Here is a 20,360-nt window from a genome sequence, read left to right on the forward strand (position 1 = left end):
CTGGACTTCTGTGAATAGAGACAGAACTCTTCTCTGCCATCCCTTATTGTCCCCAGAACACAGAAGCTGTCACAAGGGATCAGACCATTGTGAGAACTTACATGAGGAAGGCTCCTGTGTCACCTGTAGAGATGAGGGTACTGGGTCCCAGGCCAGCAAAGAATGGGTAGTCCATTAAATAGTGTGGCCAGCACCTGGAGTCTTACAGGCACAGCTCCTCAGGCTCCCTCTGTCTAGTGCTGTGTTTGGTCTGCTCTTCTCTCCTTCTCATGGATGACAGGGAACTATAGTATTAGTCTCGGGACCTCATTGCTCAAGTATCGACATGTTAACCTTGCTACTTTTGCTGGATAGAAATCCTGGCTAACGGTGGCTATGCTCCTTCCTATCAAGTCACTGGACTACCCACTGGCCATAGTACAGTTTTAGAATTTCCTACCTAGTAAGTACTCAACCATTTTTTTTTAGTCAATATAATTTTTTTTTTTCAGTTTTTGAGATAGGGTCTCACTATGTAGGCCTGGCTGGATGAGAACTTCTATGAATACCAGATAGCCTTGAACTCAAAGAGATCTGCCTGCCTCTACCACTGGGATTAAAGCTGTGTTATCAGGGACTATGGGGGTCCAGCCCCTTGATAGTCCCCTCCCAGGGTCCGGGAAAAATCTACAACCAGCTGATAATTAATCTTTGATGAAAAGAAATGAATCTGTGTACGTGAAACTCCTTAGTCCATACACTTTATTATTCTGAGTCAGTTCTCTCTCTACAAGCTTCTATTCTGCTCTCATTTTTTAGCTCCTTTCTTGCCTGATTTCTCTCTACATTTATCTGCTGCTCCCTCTAAGTTCTGTCTTAATTCTCTCGTCTTAATTCTGCCTCATCTAGGTCCTTTTCATCTTGTTCTTACCCAGCTAGTACTTTCCCATCTGACTCTTCCTCATCTTCCATCTCGTCCACACATACTCTCTGGTCAAAATCCTCCTTGTCCTTCTCCATTCTCTGTCCTCTCAGTTCTCCATGTTCCTCCTAAGTCTCCCAGGAATCCAGTTATAAACCCAAGCAATAGCAATCCTCTGGCTGAGCAAGGTCACCCTGCTTGAATTCTATGGGGTCATAAGAATTTTCCTCAGGCAGTGACCACCAGGCTTTCTTTTACAACCTAAAATGGGAGTGGTAAAGGAGGAGGTCAACTGAGAGCTAATGACCGGTTAGTATATCAAAAAGGGATCTATGTGCTCAGTCTACATTCCTAGAAGTGGTTAGGTAAGAAGTTAGGGGTCTATTAGTAAGGTTGTATAAGAAAGGAGGGTCTCACCCTAAATTGCACAAGAAATAAAGTTATCTGCCTGATCTAGGAGACAGGTGTTGTTTCGTTTGGCCTTGGACGCTTGATAGGCATTTTAGATAAATAAACTGTTAGGAGTTCTTGGAAGCACACAAGGAAATCATTTTAGGAACCAGCTAATACATACATATATATATATATATCTGAACTATCACCAAGACTTCTTAAGCCATGGCTTGACCTTTGGAGAAGCTCTTGAGTTTTCCACGTAGTAGCTTTTGTGATAGTAGCTGAATTCCATTACGTTTTCCTGTGGCTTGCAGCACTGTGTGCTACCATACCTGGCCCTGTCAATTTGATTTTTATTTAGTGAGCCATAGAAGTTTGCTTTTGCGTCTTATTCTACCATTTCTACAAGTTAGAAGTTGGGGTTGAATGAACCAAGTTCTCTGCTCAGAACCTCACAAGGCCAGGGTCGAGGTGTGGGACAGCTGGGGCTCTGTCTGAAGGCTCTGGGAAAGATCCCGGCTTCACATTCAAGTTGTTAGTTACATTCTATCCGTTGCGGTTGTGGACCATCGGCTCCATTTTCCTCACATACACAGCTCCCTTCTTCTTCAAGCTCACAACGGCATCTTGATCCTTCTCAGGCCTCAGATTCTGTCTTCTACTTCCGACAGAAGCTCTGTGTGTTTGCCCTGTAACATGTGATTAGACAGGCTCACCCCAGTAATCCAGATATATCCTCATGTTAAAGTTAGCCGTGAGTAACCTGCGTTACATCTGTAAGTTCTTTTGTCATAGAGGGTACATATGACAGGGGCATAACCCCAGGAGGAGAAGGTCACAGCAAAATCCTGTCTGTAGTGGGAATCTATGTCCATCAGGTATGTCTGCAGCCTTTGTACAGGGCAGGGTAGAATCCCTACCTTCCTGCTTGTCAAGTGGAGGCTTCACCTGTTCCCCCTTTGGCCCTCTTAGCTGGTGGTGTCCTGAGTTTATGGGTGGGAAGTGAGGATCCCTTGCCCTGCTCCTGGGGGCTTCAGCTCTTCAGAGAAAGGCTCTCCTGGATCCGGCCCCCCACTCTGCACTCATCCCCATTCTTTCTATTACCCTTCCCAAGGCAGTTTCCTCTTCACAGTTCTCTCCTCTCCTCTCCTCTCCTCCCCTCCCCCTCCCTCCCCCTCTCCTCTCTTCTCCTCCTTCCCTCCCCTCCCCCTCTCCTCTCCTCTCCTCTCTCCCCTCCCTTCCCCCTCCCCTCATCTTCCCCTCCTTCCCCTCCCCTCTCCCCTCCCCCTCTCCTCTCCTCTTCCCCTCCCCTCCCCCTCCCCTCGTCTTCCCCTCCCTCCCCTCTCCCCTCCCCTCCCCCTCTCCTCTCCTCTCCCCTCCCCTCCCCCTCCTCTCCTCTTGATGTGTTCTACCTTGATGGAAGCAGCCACTAGTGGTCACAGGATAGGATGGTGATTTGCTTCATAACTTGTGTAGGTGATTTAATTTAATCCTGTTTAAATTATAAAATAATTTATGCACATGGCGAAATAAATTGAAACAATTCACTGAAATACATTCCCTCCGGGGAGGGAAACTGGGAAGGCACTAATGCCCTTGTGTCCCGCTAGGACTTGTCCATACTCCCTCTGCATTGTATGGCTTTGCCATGCCCCCCCCCCATTTGTCTTAGCTCTCCTGGGGCAAGGATGTGTCTGACCTACTGTCCTAGTTGTCTTTGTCAGCTTGACACAGCTTACGAGTCACGTGAGAGGAAAGCATAGATTGAGGAATTGCCTACATCACCCTGGCCCTCGGGCATGTCAGTAGGGGATTGTAGTGAGAGCTAACTGGTATAGCAGAACTCAGCCCAGCTGGCAGCGTGCCCCCTGGCAGGTGCTCCTGGGCTGTATGAGAAAGGTAGCTGAACATGAGCCTGTGAGGGAGCGGGTCAGCCATCAGCATTCTTCCAGGCTTCCGCTTCAAGTTCCTGCCCTGACTTCCTTCCGTGATGAACGGTGAAGTTCCCTCCCCTAAGTCGCTTTGATCAGAACGGGAACCGACTAGAACACCCGTCCTGCTCTGCATATGCCTTTCAACGTGCACCTTTACAGAAGGATTTTCTCGGTGGAATGAATACATGCATAAATGAACGAATGGATCAGTTAGTCAAGCAGCCAACCAACAGATATCTCAGGAATTCAGAGAGCAGGACAAACTGCCTGTCAGTGTGAGTGCCTGTCAGAGTGATTATCAATGATAAGATAAAGTCTTGAGACTCTGGTTTTGCTATCAAGAAAACACTCAACAAGGACAAGCGGGAGCTTCCTTCTCTGTGACCCTGTGTGGGGTCCGAGGAAATGCTGAAGGAAGACCCCAGACTCAAATAGTGTGCAAGAACAAAGAGCATTTATTACATGATCATGCATGTGGGGTCATTCACCTGTACAAAGTGGGGACAACCCCCAGAGGGACGTGTAGGCTCCTTTTAAGCGTAGTTAAGCAGAGTTTCAGGGTCAGCTACATAACTGGTTAAGCAAGCAGCAGTTGTATTAATATATTTCTAATTGGTTGAGGTCTAGTCTTATCATTTTTTGGACACGTCTGCACAAGCTTGGACGTAACTCAGAAGGGGCTGCTGGGTTTGTCCTTGAGACACTAAGGCTGACTTAGGCCCTCTGAGTTTGTTCTCTCCCTCGACCCTGAATGTAAAGGCCTTGTAGATAAATGGTCCTTTGTTGTAAAACACACCTGTTTGTCCTTCTCAGAGAACTGGAACCTAAATTCAGTTGTAAAGTGGGAGAGTTTAACCCCATCACCTGGAGATGAAACTGAGTTTTAAAACCAGGAACTTCACAGGCAGAGCCTTGTTGAGAAGGAAGTGCAGGCTGGGAATGAAGAAATGGAACCAGAACTGGGCTAGTTCTGGGACAAACAGAGAGGCTGGATTTCCATTTATGTGCACCATTTGTAGAGGTAGATTAGGGTCTGTTCATTCTTCCTTACCCATAGGCAGCTTTAAGAGTTGTTTTCTGCCTGGAAACATCCTGTCCTGGAGGAGTAGGCAATCAGCTTATCTCTGGAGTTGTTGCATTCTGACACCTGCATCCCATTCCGCTTCAGTGTCCTGACCCTGTGATAAGGATGGGCTGCCGCTGTGGGCTAGGAGAACACATGGGAGACCAGGAGGGTGGAAGAGACCACATCCGTTAATGTTTTTTTTTTCTTTTTCTTTTTTTTTCCCACCCCTCCCCCCCCCCCGTTAATGTTTTTAACATTAATTGAATATCTGTTGATCTGACAAGGGAAGGCCCAAGGAATGAACCAAAATTGGGGAAAAAAGAAAAAATTGTATTGTTGTTTTTTAAAGATATTCTTATATGTGTGTGCGTGTGTGTGTGTGTGTGTGTGTGTGTGTGTGTGTGCATTCATTACAGGCATGTGTGGGTCGTCAGAGGTCAGAAAGGGTGTCAGATCCCCCAGATGTGGAGGTGTAGGCAGTTGTGAGTCTGCCGGTATTGGTGCTGGGAACCAAACTCCCATCCTCTGGGCAGCACGTGTTCTTAAGCACAGGCTGTCTTGCAGGAAGGTTTTAAAGGCTGCATCAGCATGAGATATGCCAGAAAGATTCTAAACAACTAGTGATCTGTAACAAATGGTCCAGAGAATCAAGGTAGGCTGGGCAGTTCGGAGGGGCCCCAGGAAGAGTCTAATAGGCATATGCATTCCTTCAACCCCAGTCTTGTAGCCTGGGACAGAGGCTCTTAGTTGGCTGTACAGTGATTACTCAGTCTGTGTGGAGGTGCCTGCTGTCTACAGAATGCGTGCAGATAATCCACCGCTGAGCACCCATGCCGGAGCCTCGTTTGCATGTGTATGCAAAGAAGTGTACACAGGGAAGTTCGCTGGAAGCTTGGCTTGTAATAGACAAAGGTTGTCATCAATCCCTTTGCCAGGGAGGTGCTTGCACACCTATAGGAGGCCATGAAGAACACTGAAGCTTTCCATGTTCTGGTATGAGACAGTCCCCAATGTATACTGTTGATTTTGTGCAGATTAGGGAAAACAAGGTATAGAAGGAGGTGTAGATGTACCATGTAGGTGTACCATGCTACCAGGCAGTTAAGGGAATCAATCACAGGTCCCTAGGTGATTGAATAGGCCTAGCTCCTAGTCCAAGATGCGCAAGAAACTGATTAAGAAAAGCGTCTAGAGGCCGTGGGTGGGAAGGAGACTACAGTATACTCTTGGATTCTTTAGCATTTCTTAACTACGTGCGTGCATGACCTACTTTTTAAAAATATCTTTTACATAATAGCTAGAATTGCTGCAGTGTGGCGGCTGCCCTTGGGACTGTCTGTGTATCTTAGGCTGCTGTCTGAGCTTGCTGGATTCAGCCCCTTTCCCCTTGGGCTGGCAAATAATTTGTTTTCCAAACAAAAGTTCCTCCATTATTAATCACCGGCGTGTTTCACTCTGGGGGAATCAATCACGCCTTTCCTCTTTCAGCCCCAGTCTTTTGTGGCTGTGAAAGATGAAACGGCTTTGCCAGGAAAGTGCCTCCCCAGTTGCTGGGAGAATATTCAGGAAGAGCCTCCTGGAGGCCAAGAGCGGACAGGCTTCGGTGAGGTGGAACTGCTGATGGGGGGAGAGGGCAACTGTGTGAGTTTGAAAAGGCTCTGACATGACTTGCTGGGGGTTGCTTTTGTTTTCAGCTCCCTTTATCTGGGAAGGACGCCTGAGAAAGACTTACATTTTGATCCCTCGGCCCAGCATAAGAGGCCTTCTCACCCACTGCATCTTCTGTTAAGGATGCCTGAGATTTGTTTTAAGTAGATGTGGTCAGACTTGCCTCATGACTGACAGGAAGGGAGAGATTTATTCAGCTCACCCATCCCGAGAAACAGGAAATGCAGCCTATGGCACCATGCAGGGCCACAAGGGGAGGTACCAGGATGGTTCTGGAGGCAGAGGGTGGGAACAGTGGCGCTCACTGTCAGCGCAGGTCCTTGGGAAGGAATGCACTGGGAAGGTGAGTGGATTGGGGGTTACGATTGTAAATGGTTCTGAGATACAGGTGCATCTCTGGCTCTTGGTCCTGCTCCTGGAGAAGTGCAAGCTGTGCAGAGTGGCTCAGAATGGGAGATTCACAGGCTCTGGACTATGGGCCGGTGTGTGTAAGGCTGTGACCAAAGGTCTTTTCCTCGCTCACTAGCCCACTCTTATTCCAGGAGTGAGTTCCCTTTCTTAATAGACTGTCTCTATTTCTACTCTTATTTAAAAAAAAAAAGGGGGGGGGGAGAATGGGCATGGTGATTTGTACCTCTAATCCCAGCACTCAGGAGACAGGGACAGGCAGATATCTGTGAGTTCTAGGCTAGCTTAGTCTACATAATGAGTTCTAGGCCACTGGGACTACAAGTAAGACCCTGTCTTTAAAATAAAGTAAAATAGAATGAAAAGGCAGCTTGGGAGGGGGCTAGAGAGATGGCTCAGCAGTTAAGAGTGCTTGCTGCTCTTGCAGAGGACTAGAATTAGGTTCCCAGCAATCATCTTTGGTGGATCACCACCTCCTGTAACTCTAGCTTCGGGGATCTGATGCCCCCTCTTCTGACCCCCGTGGTCACGGCACTTACATGCATAAACTCACACTCAGACACACACATACAGACAATTTAGAAATAAAATATTAGAAAAAAGTAAGGAAGTTCAGAAGGAGTCTTGTGCTGGGGAGCTCATTCTCAGCTAGCTCTTGGAATTGCCTTCCCCCGGTAAGGACACTTCCCCCGGTAAGGACACTTCCCCCGGTAAGGACACTTCCCCCAGGGTCAGCAAAGCCTCAGGATGTCAAATTGTCAGAATACAGAAAATCAGAACTCGAGGTAATCTACCTCAGGGAGCCGCAGTGTGACTGTCCAGATTATTCACAGCCCCAGGTAGAGACTGAGGTGGTAGGGTTGAAATCTGGGTCCACACCATGGCCCCATGGATCTGGATCCTCTTGAGGGGCTTGGCTTTTCCATTGTTTCAAAGACTTGCTGTAGAGTACCAGAAGCCCACTAGGACCACCTAGGATGCCTGTCTCAGGTTGGTATCATCTTATCAGTCAATCTCTAGCTGGATTCCTACTAAATTCTAGGATGTCAGACCCTCTCCTCTCCTCTTCTCACACCTCCATCCTCTTTCTCTGCTTGTTGGTGTTTCTGAAGGTATGTGTGCATGTGTATGTGCATGTATTTGTGTGTGTGTGTGTGTGTGTGTGTGTGTGTGTGTGTGTGTGCTGGTGTTTCTGAAGGTACACACACAGGTGTGCATGCATGTATTTGTAGGCCAGAAAAGAGCTTCAGGTGTGTTTCCTCTATGATCTACTTTTTTTGGGGGGGAGGCGCGGGGGGGGGGGGAGATAGGGTCTCCATGGCCTGTGACTCATCACTGAGGAGGCTAAACTAGCTGGCCAGTGTCCTGGGGAGCCACCTGTCAGGGCCTCTCCAGTGCTAGGGTATCAAGTACATCTTACCACATCTGGCTTTTTCTTTCTTGGTGGATTCTGGTGATCACACTCAGCTCATCACACTTGCAGAGCAAGCGTTTTTCCTGACTGCACTCCCTCCTCAGCCAGAGATGCCAGAATCTTGTCTCTGGAAGTTCCAGGATTGCAGGGACCCAGCAATCCCGGAACTGTGCTACCTCCCCCCTCCCCCCACACTGGTGCCGTATATAAGCTGGCTCTGATTGGTGGAGGGGAGTGTTTGTGGGACCAGTGAACGAATGGGCCCTAGTGTGTGTAGGAGTCCAGGATCGTATGCTGCTTATACCCCACCCTCATCTTTCTTTTGGCACACACACAAAAGATTAAGATCTCTGTGCCTGCCACTGAGTTGAGTAGAGTAAGTAGGATTCTCCTGCTTGGTAGGCTCCTCTCCTGACAAGAGAGGGAGGTGCCTGGCCAGTGTGGAGAGCCTGCCAGCTTCACCCTGCTGTGATTCCCCTGGTCTCTGGGTCTCCTGGCCATAAATAATGAAGGATGAATGACTAGGTGCCCAGATACAAACTTCACCTTTTGAGCCCACAGCTGCAGCTGGACGCACATGCCAACTGCCATGAGCAAAGCCCTGCAGCTTCTGCTGCCAGCTGCTGCCAGGCAAAGCCACGCTGTAATTGCTGGAGGGAACCTGCCTTCCTGCTTTTCTTGGGAAACAGAAACAAACAAAATAAAACATGAATTGGCTTTCAGAGAGAGGTCTTGGGTGTGTAGATGCGCATGTGGGCACATGTGCCTTCCATAGGTGGAGGATGAGGAATCTGGGACCCTGTCATCTGTATATGAGGAGGGAGGTATCCGTGCCAACCTTGGCCTTTCTACAAGGGTCTCAGGCGGTGCTTCTGAGAACCTAACAGAAAGTATATTTTCTTATCTTTCCAGGTTTCCATTCTATTATGAACTAAAAATAGCATTTGTGGCCTGGCTGCTGTCTCCCTATACAAAAGGATCCAGCCTCCTGTACAGGAAGTTTGTTCATCCCACACTGTCTTCAAAAGAAAAGGTAATTGACACTGCTTCTAACAAGCCCAAAAATCAAAGTTCTGTGTAGAAAGGACTGTTCTGTTGCAGGAGACCCCTCTGGTTCCTCTTTACCTCAGCAGGTAAGTGTTTCCTTTAATAGCTATCTCTCTGTCTCTCTATATAATCGTCTCTCTCATTCTCTCTCTCTCTCTCTCACACTTATTGTGTGTGGGCACATGCATGCTATGGCACACATGAAGATCAGAGGACAACTTGTGTAGATGAATCTTAAAAGATCTTATTAATAAAAACTCAGGAACCAGGTATTGGCATGAACGCTGAAAGGTCAGACAAACGAACAAGCCACATCCAACCTCACCTTGCCAATTCCTCAGCTGATATTTTTTCCTCAGACTGAAAGCCTCTGAATCCTCATCTGAATGGATCTCAGCTGAACTGCTGCTAAAAGCTAAAAGCTTAACCAGCTCTAGTTCCTGGTTTTCACACCTTGTATACCTTTCTGTCTGTTGCCATCACTTCCTGGAATTAAAGTCATGTGTCACCATGCCTGGCTGTTTCCAGTGTGGCTTTAAACTCACAGAGATCCAGATGAATCTCTGCCTCCCAAGTGATAGGATTAAAGGCGTGTGTGCCACCATTTTCTGGCCTCTATATCTAGTGGCTGTTCTGTTCTCTGACCCCAGGTAAATTTATTAGGGTACACAATATTTTTGGGGACACAGTATATCACCACAGACTTGCAGAGAGAACAATGGTTCTCTCCTTCCACCCCAAGTACCCTGAGAACTGGATTCAGGTTGTGAGGCTTGGCAAGTACCTTTATCCACTGAGCCATCTCATCAGCCCATCTCTCTCAAAAAAAAATTTTTTTTTGAGATAGGGTCTCATTCTGTAGCCTAGGCTGTCCCCTCAATTCACAATGTAGTCCAGGTTGGCCTCCAACTCAACATGATTCTCCTGCCTTAGCCTCCCATATGCTGGGGTTAAGGCTTACACCACTGTACTCAGCTCCAGTGCCTTTTTAAAAAGCACTTCTGTAGCTGGGCATGATGCTGAATGCCTTTAATTCCAGCACTCAGGAGGCAGAGGCAGATGGTGTAGGTAGAGTTTTCCTGCCTGGCCCACAGTCAGGATATATCTCTTTCACCTGCCAGTCCCACAGCCTCTCAGACCCGACCAAGTAAACACAGAGACTTATGTTGGCTACAAACTGTATGGCCGTGGCAGGCTTCTTGCTAACTGTTCTTATAGCTTAAATTAATCCATTTCCATTAATCTATGCCTTGCCACATGGCTCGTGGCTTACCGGCATCTTCACAAGCTGTTCCTCATCGTGGTGGCTGGCAGTGTCTCTCTGACTCAGCCTTCCACTTCCCAGCTTTATTCTCCTCCTTGCCCCGCCTACACTTCCTGCCTAGCCAATGGCCAATCAGTGTTTTATTTATCGACTAATTAGCAACACATTTGCCATACAGAACTTCCCACAGCAAGATGGATCTTTGTGATTTCAGGGCCAGCCTGGTCTACAGAGTGACTTCCAGGCCAGACAAGGCTAAACATTGAGACCCCTCCCCAATCATTTCTGTAAGCTTCTGTTTGATTTTCAAATTTTACTTTTATTATTCTAATTGTATGTATTGATGGAGTACAGCATGATTGTGGGAGTCTGTGGGAGTTCAGCTCCAACCTGCTCCCACCTTTTGAAGGGTTCTTAGGTGGAGAAGAGAGGGATAAGAAAATATCAGATAGAAAGAAAGACCTAGATGACAAAAAGACAGACACAGGATAGCTTCGGGAGGGCCTGGGTCAGTACCCAATAGCCCATAGGTTTATTCAAAAAGACTTTTTATAACATGCCAAGGGGCAAGGCAAAAGACTTTCCCCTTGCTAAATCAAAGCATACCACACAGCCAAGTGTAAACCCTTCCAAACACCTGGTAACCATGCTGGTGGTCAAATCATCTCTTTATGCAGCCCTGCTGGGTAAAGCAAGCTCAGATTCTCTGACCCTGAGTAAGTTCTCACTAGGAAGCCTCTGTGGGCTCCCACACATGATAATTTTATAAATGCATATAATTTGTGCTGACCAAATCAAGGCAGTTAGTGTTACTATCTCCTCACACATTTTTAAAAGATGTATTAGTACATAGTAATTGTACATATTTATGAGTACAGTGTGATGTTTCAGCATTTTTACAATGTGTTCTTTCCCCCTCATTGTGAACTACTGGCACCCCACAGTGCTACAGAACACCTGTGCTCATTACTTCTGTCTGTACTGCTGTCCACCTTCCTGTGTCCCTTGTCTCCTTTCCTCCTTTTGAACTCTGCATCCAGACTGACTATTTTAACACCCACACAGGGAAGAAAACATGGTGTTTGCATTTCTGGGTCTGGCTTATTTCACTTTACCCAGTGTCCTCCATTTGGCCCATTTTGCTTAGAAAGGTTATCTTTTTGTATTAGAGCTGAGTAGTTTTCCATTATGCATATATACCATATTTCCTCATTTATCCAATGATGAGCATACGGATTAATTCCATATCTTACTATCATCAATAGTCCAGCAATATCTGATTGGTTCAAAATCTGCAGTTATCTCAATAGATGCAGGAAAAAGCATTTGATAGAATTCAATATTCCTTGGGCTGGAGAAATGGCTCATTTCTTGTTGCTGTTGTAGAGGACCTGAGTTTTTCCCATCACTCACATGGTGTCTTACAACCATCTGTAATTCCAGCCCCAGGGGATCCAATACCCTCTTCTGACCTTAGCAAGCACCACACACACATGTGATGTTTATACATACATGCAGGCAAAGCACTCATACACATAAAAATAAAGCAAATAAACCTAAAAATAAATATTTTAAAAAAGAATTTAATATTCATGACAAATCTATCAAAAATTACATACAGAAGGAACATACATGAACATGATAAAAAACCATGTGTGACAACTCACTGCCTGTATCATACCTGATTGGGGAGAAGCTTTTAATTTTGCCTTTATATCTCGGATAAGACAAATATGTGTCCACCTTCACTACTTTTTTTCTTCTAGTATTGGATGGTCTCTCCATAACAGTCAGGCAAGATAAATAAAAGACACAGGAAGAGAGGAAGTCTACCACTCCTATTTACATGATTCCACAATAGATTAAACCGATAAATGAATTCAGTAAAGTCAAATAATTGTTTAAAATATCAAGGTGTAAAATCAGTAACATTGAGACTAGAAAGACGGTTCCACCAGTAAAGTGTTTTCTATGCAAGTATGAGGACCTGAGTTCTGATCCTGAATACCCATAGGAAAAAACAGGTTTGGAGTGCATGCCTGTAACCCCAGCACTGGTGGGTAGGAGAGGATCGGAGGCAGGCAGATCCTCTAGAAATCCCTGTACAGATGTTCTAGCCATATCAGTGAGTTCCAAGTTTAGTGAAGACTGTCTCAAAAATGGAAGGTAGAGGGATAGAAATATGTCTCCCACATTTGTGTGCACACATGTACACATACGTGCATAAACACATGAACATACACACACATCTATCACACACACACACACACACACACACACACACACACACACACCACAATCAGTAACATTTCTTCTTTATTATGGTGCTAAAGATTGAGCCCAGGGACTCATGAATGCTAGGCAAATGTTTTTCCACTGGCCTAAGTCCCCAGCCCATCAGTCACATTCTTAATATACCAATGACAATATTGTTGACAAGGAAATATGAAAGTAATATCTTTGTTTAAAAAGTGTATGTTTGCACCGGGCAGTGGTGGCACACTTTAATCCCAGCACTCGGGAGGCAGAGCCAGGCAGATCTCTGTGAGTTCGAGGCCAGCCTGGTCTACAGAGTGAGATCCAGGACAGGCATCAAAACTACACAGAGAAACCCTGTCTCGAAAAGTAAAAAAGAAGAAGATGGTTCAGTTCTTTGTAAGCACGAGGACCTGTGTTCATATCCCCACAGCATGTAAAAGACAGGCATGGCATGTGTCTGTAACGCCAGCTCTAGGGGAGGAACAGTATACACACAAGCAGATACCAGGGCTCAGTGTCAGCTAGTCTAACCAAAATGGTGAGCTCCAGGTTCAATGAGAGATGTTGTCTCAAAAACTGAGGTCTAGAAGGCCAGTTAAATGGTCCATAGGATAAATACGCTAGTCACCAAACCTGACAATCTGAGTTTGAGCCCCCAAACCCAGATGGGCGAGAGTTTGTATTCTGACTTGTATTCTGCCCCACCACTTCCACACACACAAAATAAATAACTGTAAATTGAAAATCTTTATTGAAGTAGAGAGCAATAGAGGGAGACACCCAATGTAGCCATGGGTGCACACATCTCCCCAACACACGTACAGCACACACACTAAGTAAATAACTAAATAGGGATGACTCTCCAAGCAAAGGGTTATTTGTATTTTGAGATAGTAAACATTGCCTCTAATCCATATCTGCATGGTCTAATGACCCGCGTTGAGAGACCTGTTTCCTTCTACTAGACACTGAGATTATTCCAATTTTCTTCCTGTCACAGCAATTCTGCACTAGGCGCCTACCACACACAGAGTTTGTTGAGTTCTTTCTTTTATCTTAAAATGAATTCCCAAAAGTGGGATTACTGGGCCAAATGATTCTAACAGTGTAAAATTCATTAGTTACATTATTTTCTAACCTAATTGTGTAGTAGAATTCTTTAAAATAAAGCAGGAGTCTACTACATTTGAGTGTGAAATATCCCTAACAAGCTCACATATTTGAGGAGCTGGTCACAGCTGCGGTGCTGTTTGGGGAGGCCGTGGAATCTCTTGGACATGGGGTCTGAAGGGCAAATGTGGATTATGGGGCAGGAATTTAAGTTGATATCTGCCTCTGGTTCTGGTGCACTGAGGTCTCTGGTTCGTGGATGTGCCATGTAAGAAACAGCTGTCACATGTTCCTGCTACTGTGACCTTGAGCAGCCCCTGTCACTGTGTCTTGCCCACCATGATGAATGATACTACCTCAAACCATCAAGAAAAAAAAAAACCTCCTTTCTCAAGTCATTCTCTGAGGTAGTCTCTCACAGCACCGAGAAAATGACCACAGAGCCCTGTAAGTAGCTCCCACTGGTATATTAATGTCTGCAGTTTCTGAAGTTTAAGGCTTTGGACTTCCTGTACAGGAAGGCCCTGGAGAACAGGGTAATTAATTGGGCATCTGTAGACAGCCTTGAACATCCCCTTCAGAAAAAAGCCCACAGCTCCTCCCATCTAGAGAGGTTGGATTAAAGAACTGGATATCTCCTGACTTGGTTATCAGTCCCTCTCTTCTCTCCTTTTCCCTGAATGCTGTGTCTTCCTTGAAGCTGTGTCCTGTCCATTGGAGGAAATGTGCTGTCTCTTAAGACCTGCCAAGCATCACTCCCTTAGTCTTCTGGATCACAGAGGCTAGGACCTCCTGGGGAGGCTGGGAGCAGGAACCACAGCTGGGGCACCTGACCTGCCCCCACCCCCACCCCAACTTCCAAGCAAAGGAAACTCACTAACAGAGCTTTAAACAAGACTCATGCCACACATCTCACTGAGCTTTGAAATGAGCCACAGTGGCTACCCAACACCTACTTTCTCAGAGCAATGCAAAGCACAAAACAAAGAGAGAACCAGAATACACTAGAGATGATCCAGAATCAAACTGAGTTAGCAGCACTGTCCTTGGCTTTGGTCAGGAGACCCAGTGCTGTTTTCCACCTTGTCTTTCCTTTGTGTGACACCAGAGATTTTACTTTCTTTTATTTCAGCATCTGTTAAAATGTTCTTTATCCACAAAAATATTGCCCATTTTTTTTCTGTATCCAATTTCTATCATTACACACAGGAGGCAATATCTTAGAATAACAGAACTTGGGAATTGCAAGGTTCCCATCACTTGTCTTGAAGATGAAGAGGATGATGGAGGCTATCACATGTGGTAGCCAAGGTGCTCCCCTTGTTAACCCTCTCCATATACCACAAGTGAGGCCCCGTCGTTATCGTCCTTTTCCAGAAGAGAAAACTGTGTACTGCTGCTGGAGAGATGGCTCAGCGGTTAAGAGCTCTGGCTGCTCTTCCAGAGGACCTGAGTTCCGTTTCTAGCACTCAGGTGGTGCCTCACAGCCATCTGTAACTACAGTTCCAGGGGATCCAATACCTCTTTGGCCTCCACAGCACCGCATGCACATGGTGCACATATATACATGCAGGCAAAACACCCATACATATAACATAAATCTTTTTAAAAATAGAACAAAACCAAACCAAACAAACCCCCGAGTTTTGCCACCGACTAGCTGAGGTCTGAATCTGAACCTTTGTTTGTGGTATTCTGTCATTCTGGATTCTGTCTGTCTGTCTTATTGAACAGCTTCCCAGGGAAGGGCAGGGTTGTCTTCATCCCTGGAACGTAAAAGAACTTTAGAGCTAACCCCCGAGCCTTGCTGGGGTTTTGCTTGTTCAGAATTCCCCTTTGCCCTGGGCCATAGCTGACCTGTCTTTCTGCAGCCCGCCATCTATGGACACCTGTTCAAGGTGTCTATGCCATTACAGGCCAGGGAGAGTCAGCCGTCGGGCAAGCTGCCAAGCCCGCACTTGGGAAGAAAGGATGAGAGGAGATGTATTTGAACTTGCCAGTTCAGTGTGCCTCTGCTTCTTCTCTGACAGGAAATCGATGACTGCCTGGTCCAAGCAAAAGATCGAAGTTATGACGCCCTTGTGCACTTCGGGAAGCGGGGCTTGAACGTGGCGGCCACGGCAGCTGTGATGGCTGCTTCCAAGGTACGGTACCGTGCCGGGGCCTGACCGCCAGGGCCCCCTAGTTACCCCTACCTGTCACCTATGTAGATCGCACAGGGTAGGCTAAAGACCACTCAGCACCCCTTTATCTTTGTATTTGAAGGTTCCTTTAAAAAATATAATGGGGGGCTGGGCGGCAGTTGAGCATACCTTTAATCTCACACTTGGGAGGCAGACAGGCAGATCTCTGTGAGTTCAAGACCAGCCTGGTCTACAGAGCGAGCTCTAGGACAGCCAAGGCTACACAGAGAAACTCTGTCTCAAAAAAAACAAAACAAAACAATATGATGAGGAAAAGATGGTGAATTTTGCCTCCAGAGCATCTGCCTCTCTTTCATATATCTGCAAATGCACAGACATACATGATATATGATAGCAAGAGTTTCCCAGAGTGCATGAAGCAACCTGTGGATCACAGGTTAAAAACCTCTAACCTGGGCTAGAGAGATGGCTCAGCAGTTACGAGCACATGCTGCTCTGGCAGAGGACCTGAGTTCGGTTCCCAGCACAGTCAGGTGGGTCACAGCTGCCTGTTTCTCCAGCTCCAGGAGGAGATCTGATGCCTTCTTCAGACCTCAGTGGGTACCTGCACTGGATCCACACACAGATGTGCGCATAATTAAAAATAAAATAAACTTTGGGGAAAAAAAGTACTCTAACCTACTGGAAGCTGATGCATGAGAGAAAAAACAGAGGGAAAACGGAGGGAGAGAATCTTCTAAACCCAAAGCGGGCAAGTAGAGAGTTCATCTAGGCATGTAGATCGTCTCGGTGTTCATGTGGTCCATCACATCCTGAGAAGGGATGAAAGGTTACAATGTAGAACATGGTGATGATGGTGATGTGTATAGCAGGCAGAGTGAAGTGGAGGAGGTTCAAAATAAACAGGACCAGTGGGCAATTGTGATGTGGTCATTACTTCTTCCTCTTTGTTATCTAGCCCCTGGGAAAAAACAACAACAATAGTCCTTTTATGTCCCTTCCTAGTTTCTTCTCATGTGACACTTTGTCATTGTGTGGATTGCTATGTCTACAGACCCGAACAACTGAAATAGTCAGACATCTTAGAGTGAATTCATCAGATCTCCCTAGAGTTCCCTTCCCTGGGATCCAGACACAGGCTAGAGGTCAGCAGTTACAGCACTGTTTAGAAAACCCAGTGGCTAGCCAGGTGGTGGTGACGCACACCTTTAATCCCAGCACTCGGGAGGCAGAGCCAGGCGGATCTCTGTGAGTTCGAGGCCAGCCTGGTCTACAGAGCGAGATCCAGGACAGGCACCAAAACTACACAGAGAAACCCTGTCTCGAAATAAACCAAAAAAAGAAAAAGAAAACCCAGTGGCTGAGAGGTGAGCTATCAGAGCAAAACAGAGGTGATAAGTCTGGACATGATGCCAGGGTTTGGGTCCCATGTGATGGAGGTGTGGGGCCTGATGTGATGAAGGTGTGGGTGGGTTTGGGGTCTGATGTGATGGAGGTGTGGATGGGTTTGGGGTCTGATGTGATGGAGGTGTGGACGGGTTTGGGGTCCGATGTGATGGAGGTGTGGATGGGTTTGGGATCTGATGTGATGGAGGTGTGGATGATGGGTTTGGGGTCTGATGTGATGGAGGTGTGGATGATGGGTTTGGGGTCTGATGTGATGGAGGTGTGGATGATGGGTTTGGGGTCTGATGTGATGGAGGTGTGGATGATGGGTTTGGGGTCTGATGTGATGGAGGTGTGGATGGGTTTGGGGTCTGATGTGATGGAGGTGTGGATGATGGGTTTGGGGTCTGATGTGATAGAGGTGTGGATGATGGATTTGGGGTCTGATGTGATGGAGGCGTGGGTGGGTTTGGGGTCTGATGTGATGGAGGTGTGGATGATGGGTTTGGGGTCTGATGTGATGGAGGTGTGGATGATGGGTTTGGGGTCTGATGTGATGGAGGTGTGGATGGGTTTGGGGTCTGATGTGATGGAGGTGTGGATGATGGGTTTGGGGTCTGATGTGATGGAGGTGTGGATGATGGGTTTGGGGTCTGATGTGATGGAGGTGTGGATGATGGGTTTGGGGTCTGATGTGATGGAGGTGTGGATGGGTTTGGGGTCTGATGTGATGGAGGTGTGGATGATGGGTTTGGGGTCTGATGTGATGGAGGTGTGGATGATGGGTTTGGGGTCTGATGTGATGGAGGTGTGGATGATGGATTTGGGGTCTGATGTGATGGAGGTGTGGATGGGTTTGGGGTCTGATGTGATGGAGGTGTGGATGGGTTTGGGGTCTGATGTGATAGAGGTGTGGATGGGTTTGGCAGAGGCAGGTGGATACAAACCTCGGTTCTCCTTGTGCTTTGAGTAGATGGCAGGATGGAACACACTGATGGCCAGCAAGGATCCAAGATGGGTTCCTGTGCCAGAAAATGGGGGAAAGCATGCTGAGAGCATTGGCTAGAGAAAGCTCAGCACCCAGAGCTGAGTGGTTCTTTCAAAAGGACCTTCTGCCACTAGTGGCACCTTTAATCAGAAGGCAGAGGCAGATGGATCATTGTGAGTTCAAGGCCAGCCTGGTTGGTCTACATATGAAGTTCCAGGCCAGTCAGGGCTACATAGTGAGACTCTATCTCGAATGATAACAACAATTGTTTCTATTTTAAAGAAAGAAAAGTCCCTTTTGAGGCTGGGAGGAGGGAAGGAGAGATGGAAGGAAGGAACTGTGGGAAAGTGTGACTCCAGTATCCACAAGACCCCTGGCCACTGTAGTGTAATAGGAACTCTGTATAGGAACTACCATGGTAGCAGATCCCAGACAGCATTTTTGGGAGGGAAACTCTGCCTCAGTACTTGAGATCTATCAGGGTTTACAAATAGCAGTGAATCCCAAGAAACTTCCATCTGTGATACAAGCCTCTAAGGTTCAAATTTTTAAATGAAAGAAAAGAGAACAAACCACCAAGCCCTGAGTTTGTCTGGCCAACCCTTCAACACAGTGATGGAAACCATCTCTCAGTCCCTCTCTCCTGCATCTTCTCTGCCTTGGAAGCCTGATGGAAGAGGGTACCACTTAGTCTCTCTGCAGTCAGAGTAGACACGGTGTATTTGTCAGCACCGGTCACCCAGCTCCTCAGCCACCCTGAGGCATCAGCAACTTCCGGAGGGTCATTCTCTTCCAGGTCTGCCTCCGGCTGGGGCCTCCAGAGCCTTGACGCCATCTTGGCTGGTCATCTCCTCACCCTATCACCAGGAAGGCCCCTAGCTAGGCCCAAGACTCCTCCAGCAGAGCGTCTTACCTCAGCTAAAACCTGAAGGACAGTCCAGGTGGTCTAGAACTTGCCTCAAGGAATAACTTCTCATCAATTCCTTCCATCTGGGTGTGTGTGGCAAAGGACTTCCGTTTTCTGTCCGATGGTTATAAATGAGAGAAAATTTTCTGCTCTGTGGGAGCCTTGACTTTTCTCACAAAATATAAATATTTAGGGAGAGAAAACACATCTTCTCCTCCAAAAATAATGCCCTCTATTTTTTGAAACAGATACATGCTTAAAAAAAAAAATCCAAAACTTCAGTCACGCCAAGGTCTACACCAGTGGTTTCCATAGCGACAGTGGACAGCACCCAGCAGTGTCAGAGGATGACTCACTCACTGTGGGTCCAAATCTGGCTTTCATGCCTAAACCACCTAGGAGGCTTTGAGTTTCGATTTTAAGTAGTGCTGAATCAGAGCCTCAGGCAGTGGGCCTGGGGATCTCTGTTCTTGATAAGATGATTTTAAACATCCAGCTTTGGATAGGTCACTGCCTGAAGTCCCATCCACAGTAGAAAACATGGGTGACTGAGGTTAAAACAGTTTATTTCTGTATTTTTCCTGTGGTGCAAATGTAATACCTTACAACACTGACCTTGAAGATAAAAAGAACTGTGGGGGTGGTGTGTGTGTGTGTGTGTGTGTGTGTGTGTGTGTATGTGTGTGTGTATCCCTATATGTGGACAAAGACATCACTGTACAACATGAATCTGTGCCACAGTGGGACTGCAAATCCCTCTATCAGGTCATGTGATCAAGGATTGGCCCTCAACCCTTCCAGTGCTCTTTTGTCTATGTTTCCATGGCTCCCTGGACACCACAGAGCTATCTATAGAGGAAGGAAAGATCTTTTGACCACATTAGGGCTCAGTGGTTAAGAGCACCTCTTCTAGAGGGCCCAGATTCAGTTCCCAGCACCCACACCACAGCTCACAAGTGTCTGTGACTCCAGTCCCAAGGAATCTAACGTGCTATTCTGGCCTCAGGGGCCCTGCATGCTTATGGTACACAGACATATGTGTAGGCAAAACATCCATACACACAAACATTTTAAAAATAAAAACAATATTGAGCTCTGAGCAACTTCCCTAGTAAAATAATACCTGTGGAGGATGTTTTTATCTTCACGAAGTATGAAAATCTTTATAGGTCTAGGTCATTGAGATGGCTCAGTGGGACAAGGCTTTTGCTGTTGACTTTACGATGACCCGAATTTGTTCCTGGAACCCATATAGTAGAATGAAGGAACCAACAGTTGAAAGTTGACCTCTGACTGCTGTATGTGTGCCAGACATGTGCACATGTACACACACACACACACACACACACACACACACACACACAAAACAAATAAATGCAAAAATGTCTTGAGCTTCGTAAGCCATATCATTATGAAAATATAATTTCTTATTCCTCTATTGTGCTATTCTTTTTATCTTGAAACTAGA

General features: G+C 46.6%; 1 protein-coding gene across 3 annotated transcripts in view; it reads left to right on the forward strand.

The window, feature by feature from the left end:
• The window catches only part of Reep1 (receptor accessory protein 1), a 102,381-nt gene that overhangs the window by 56,141 nt on the left and 25,880 nt on the right, over positions 1-20,360 (forward strand). For all 3 annotated transcript variants that reach the window (XM_059257953.1, XM_059257951.1, XM_059257952.1), the window contains exons 4-5: positions 8,700-8,820; positions 15,498-15,611. In XM_059257953.1, the coding sequence (XP_059113936.1) occupies positions 8,700-8,820; positions 15,498-15,611 (235 nt within the window). The remainder of the gene's footprint in view (positions 1-8,699; positions 8,821-15,497; positions 15,612-20,360) is intronic.

This window comes from Peromyscus eremicus, chromosome 3 (genome assembly GCF_949786415.1).
Source record: "Peromyscus eremicus chromosome 3, PerEre_H2_v1, whole genome shotgun sequence".
Classification (NCBI taxonomy): Eukaryota; Metazoa; Chordata; class Mammalia; order Rodentia; family Cricetidae; genus Peromyscus; species Peromyscus eremicus.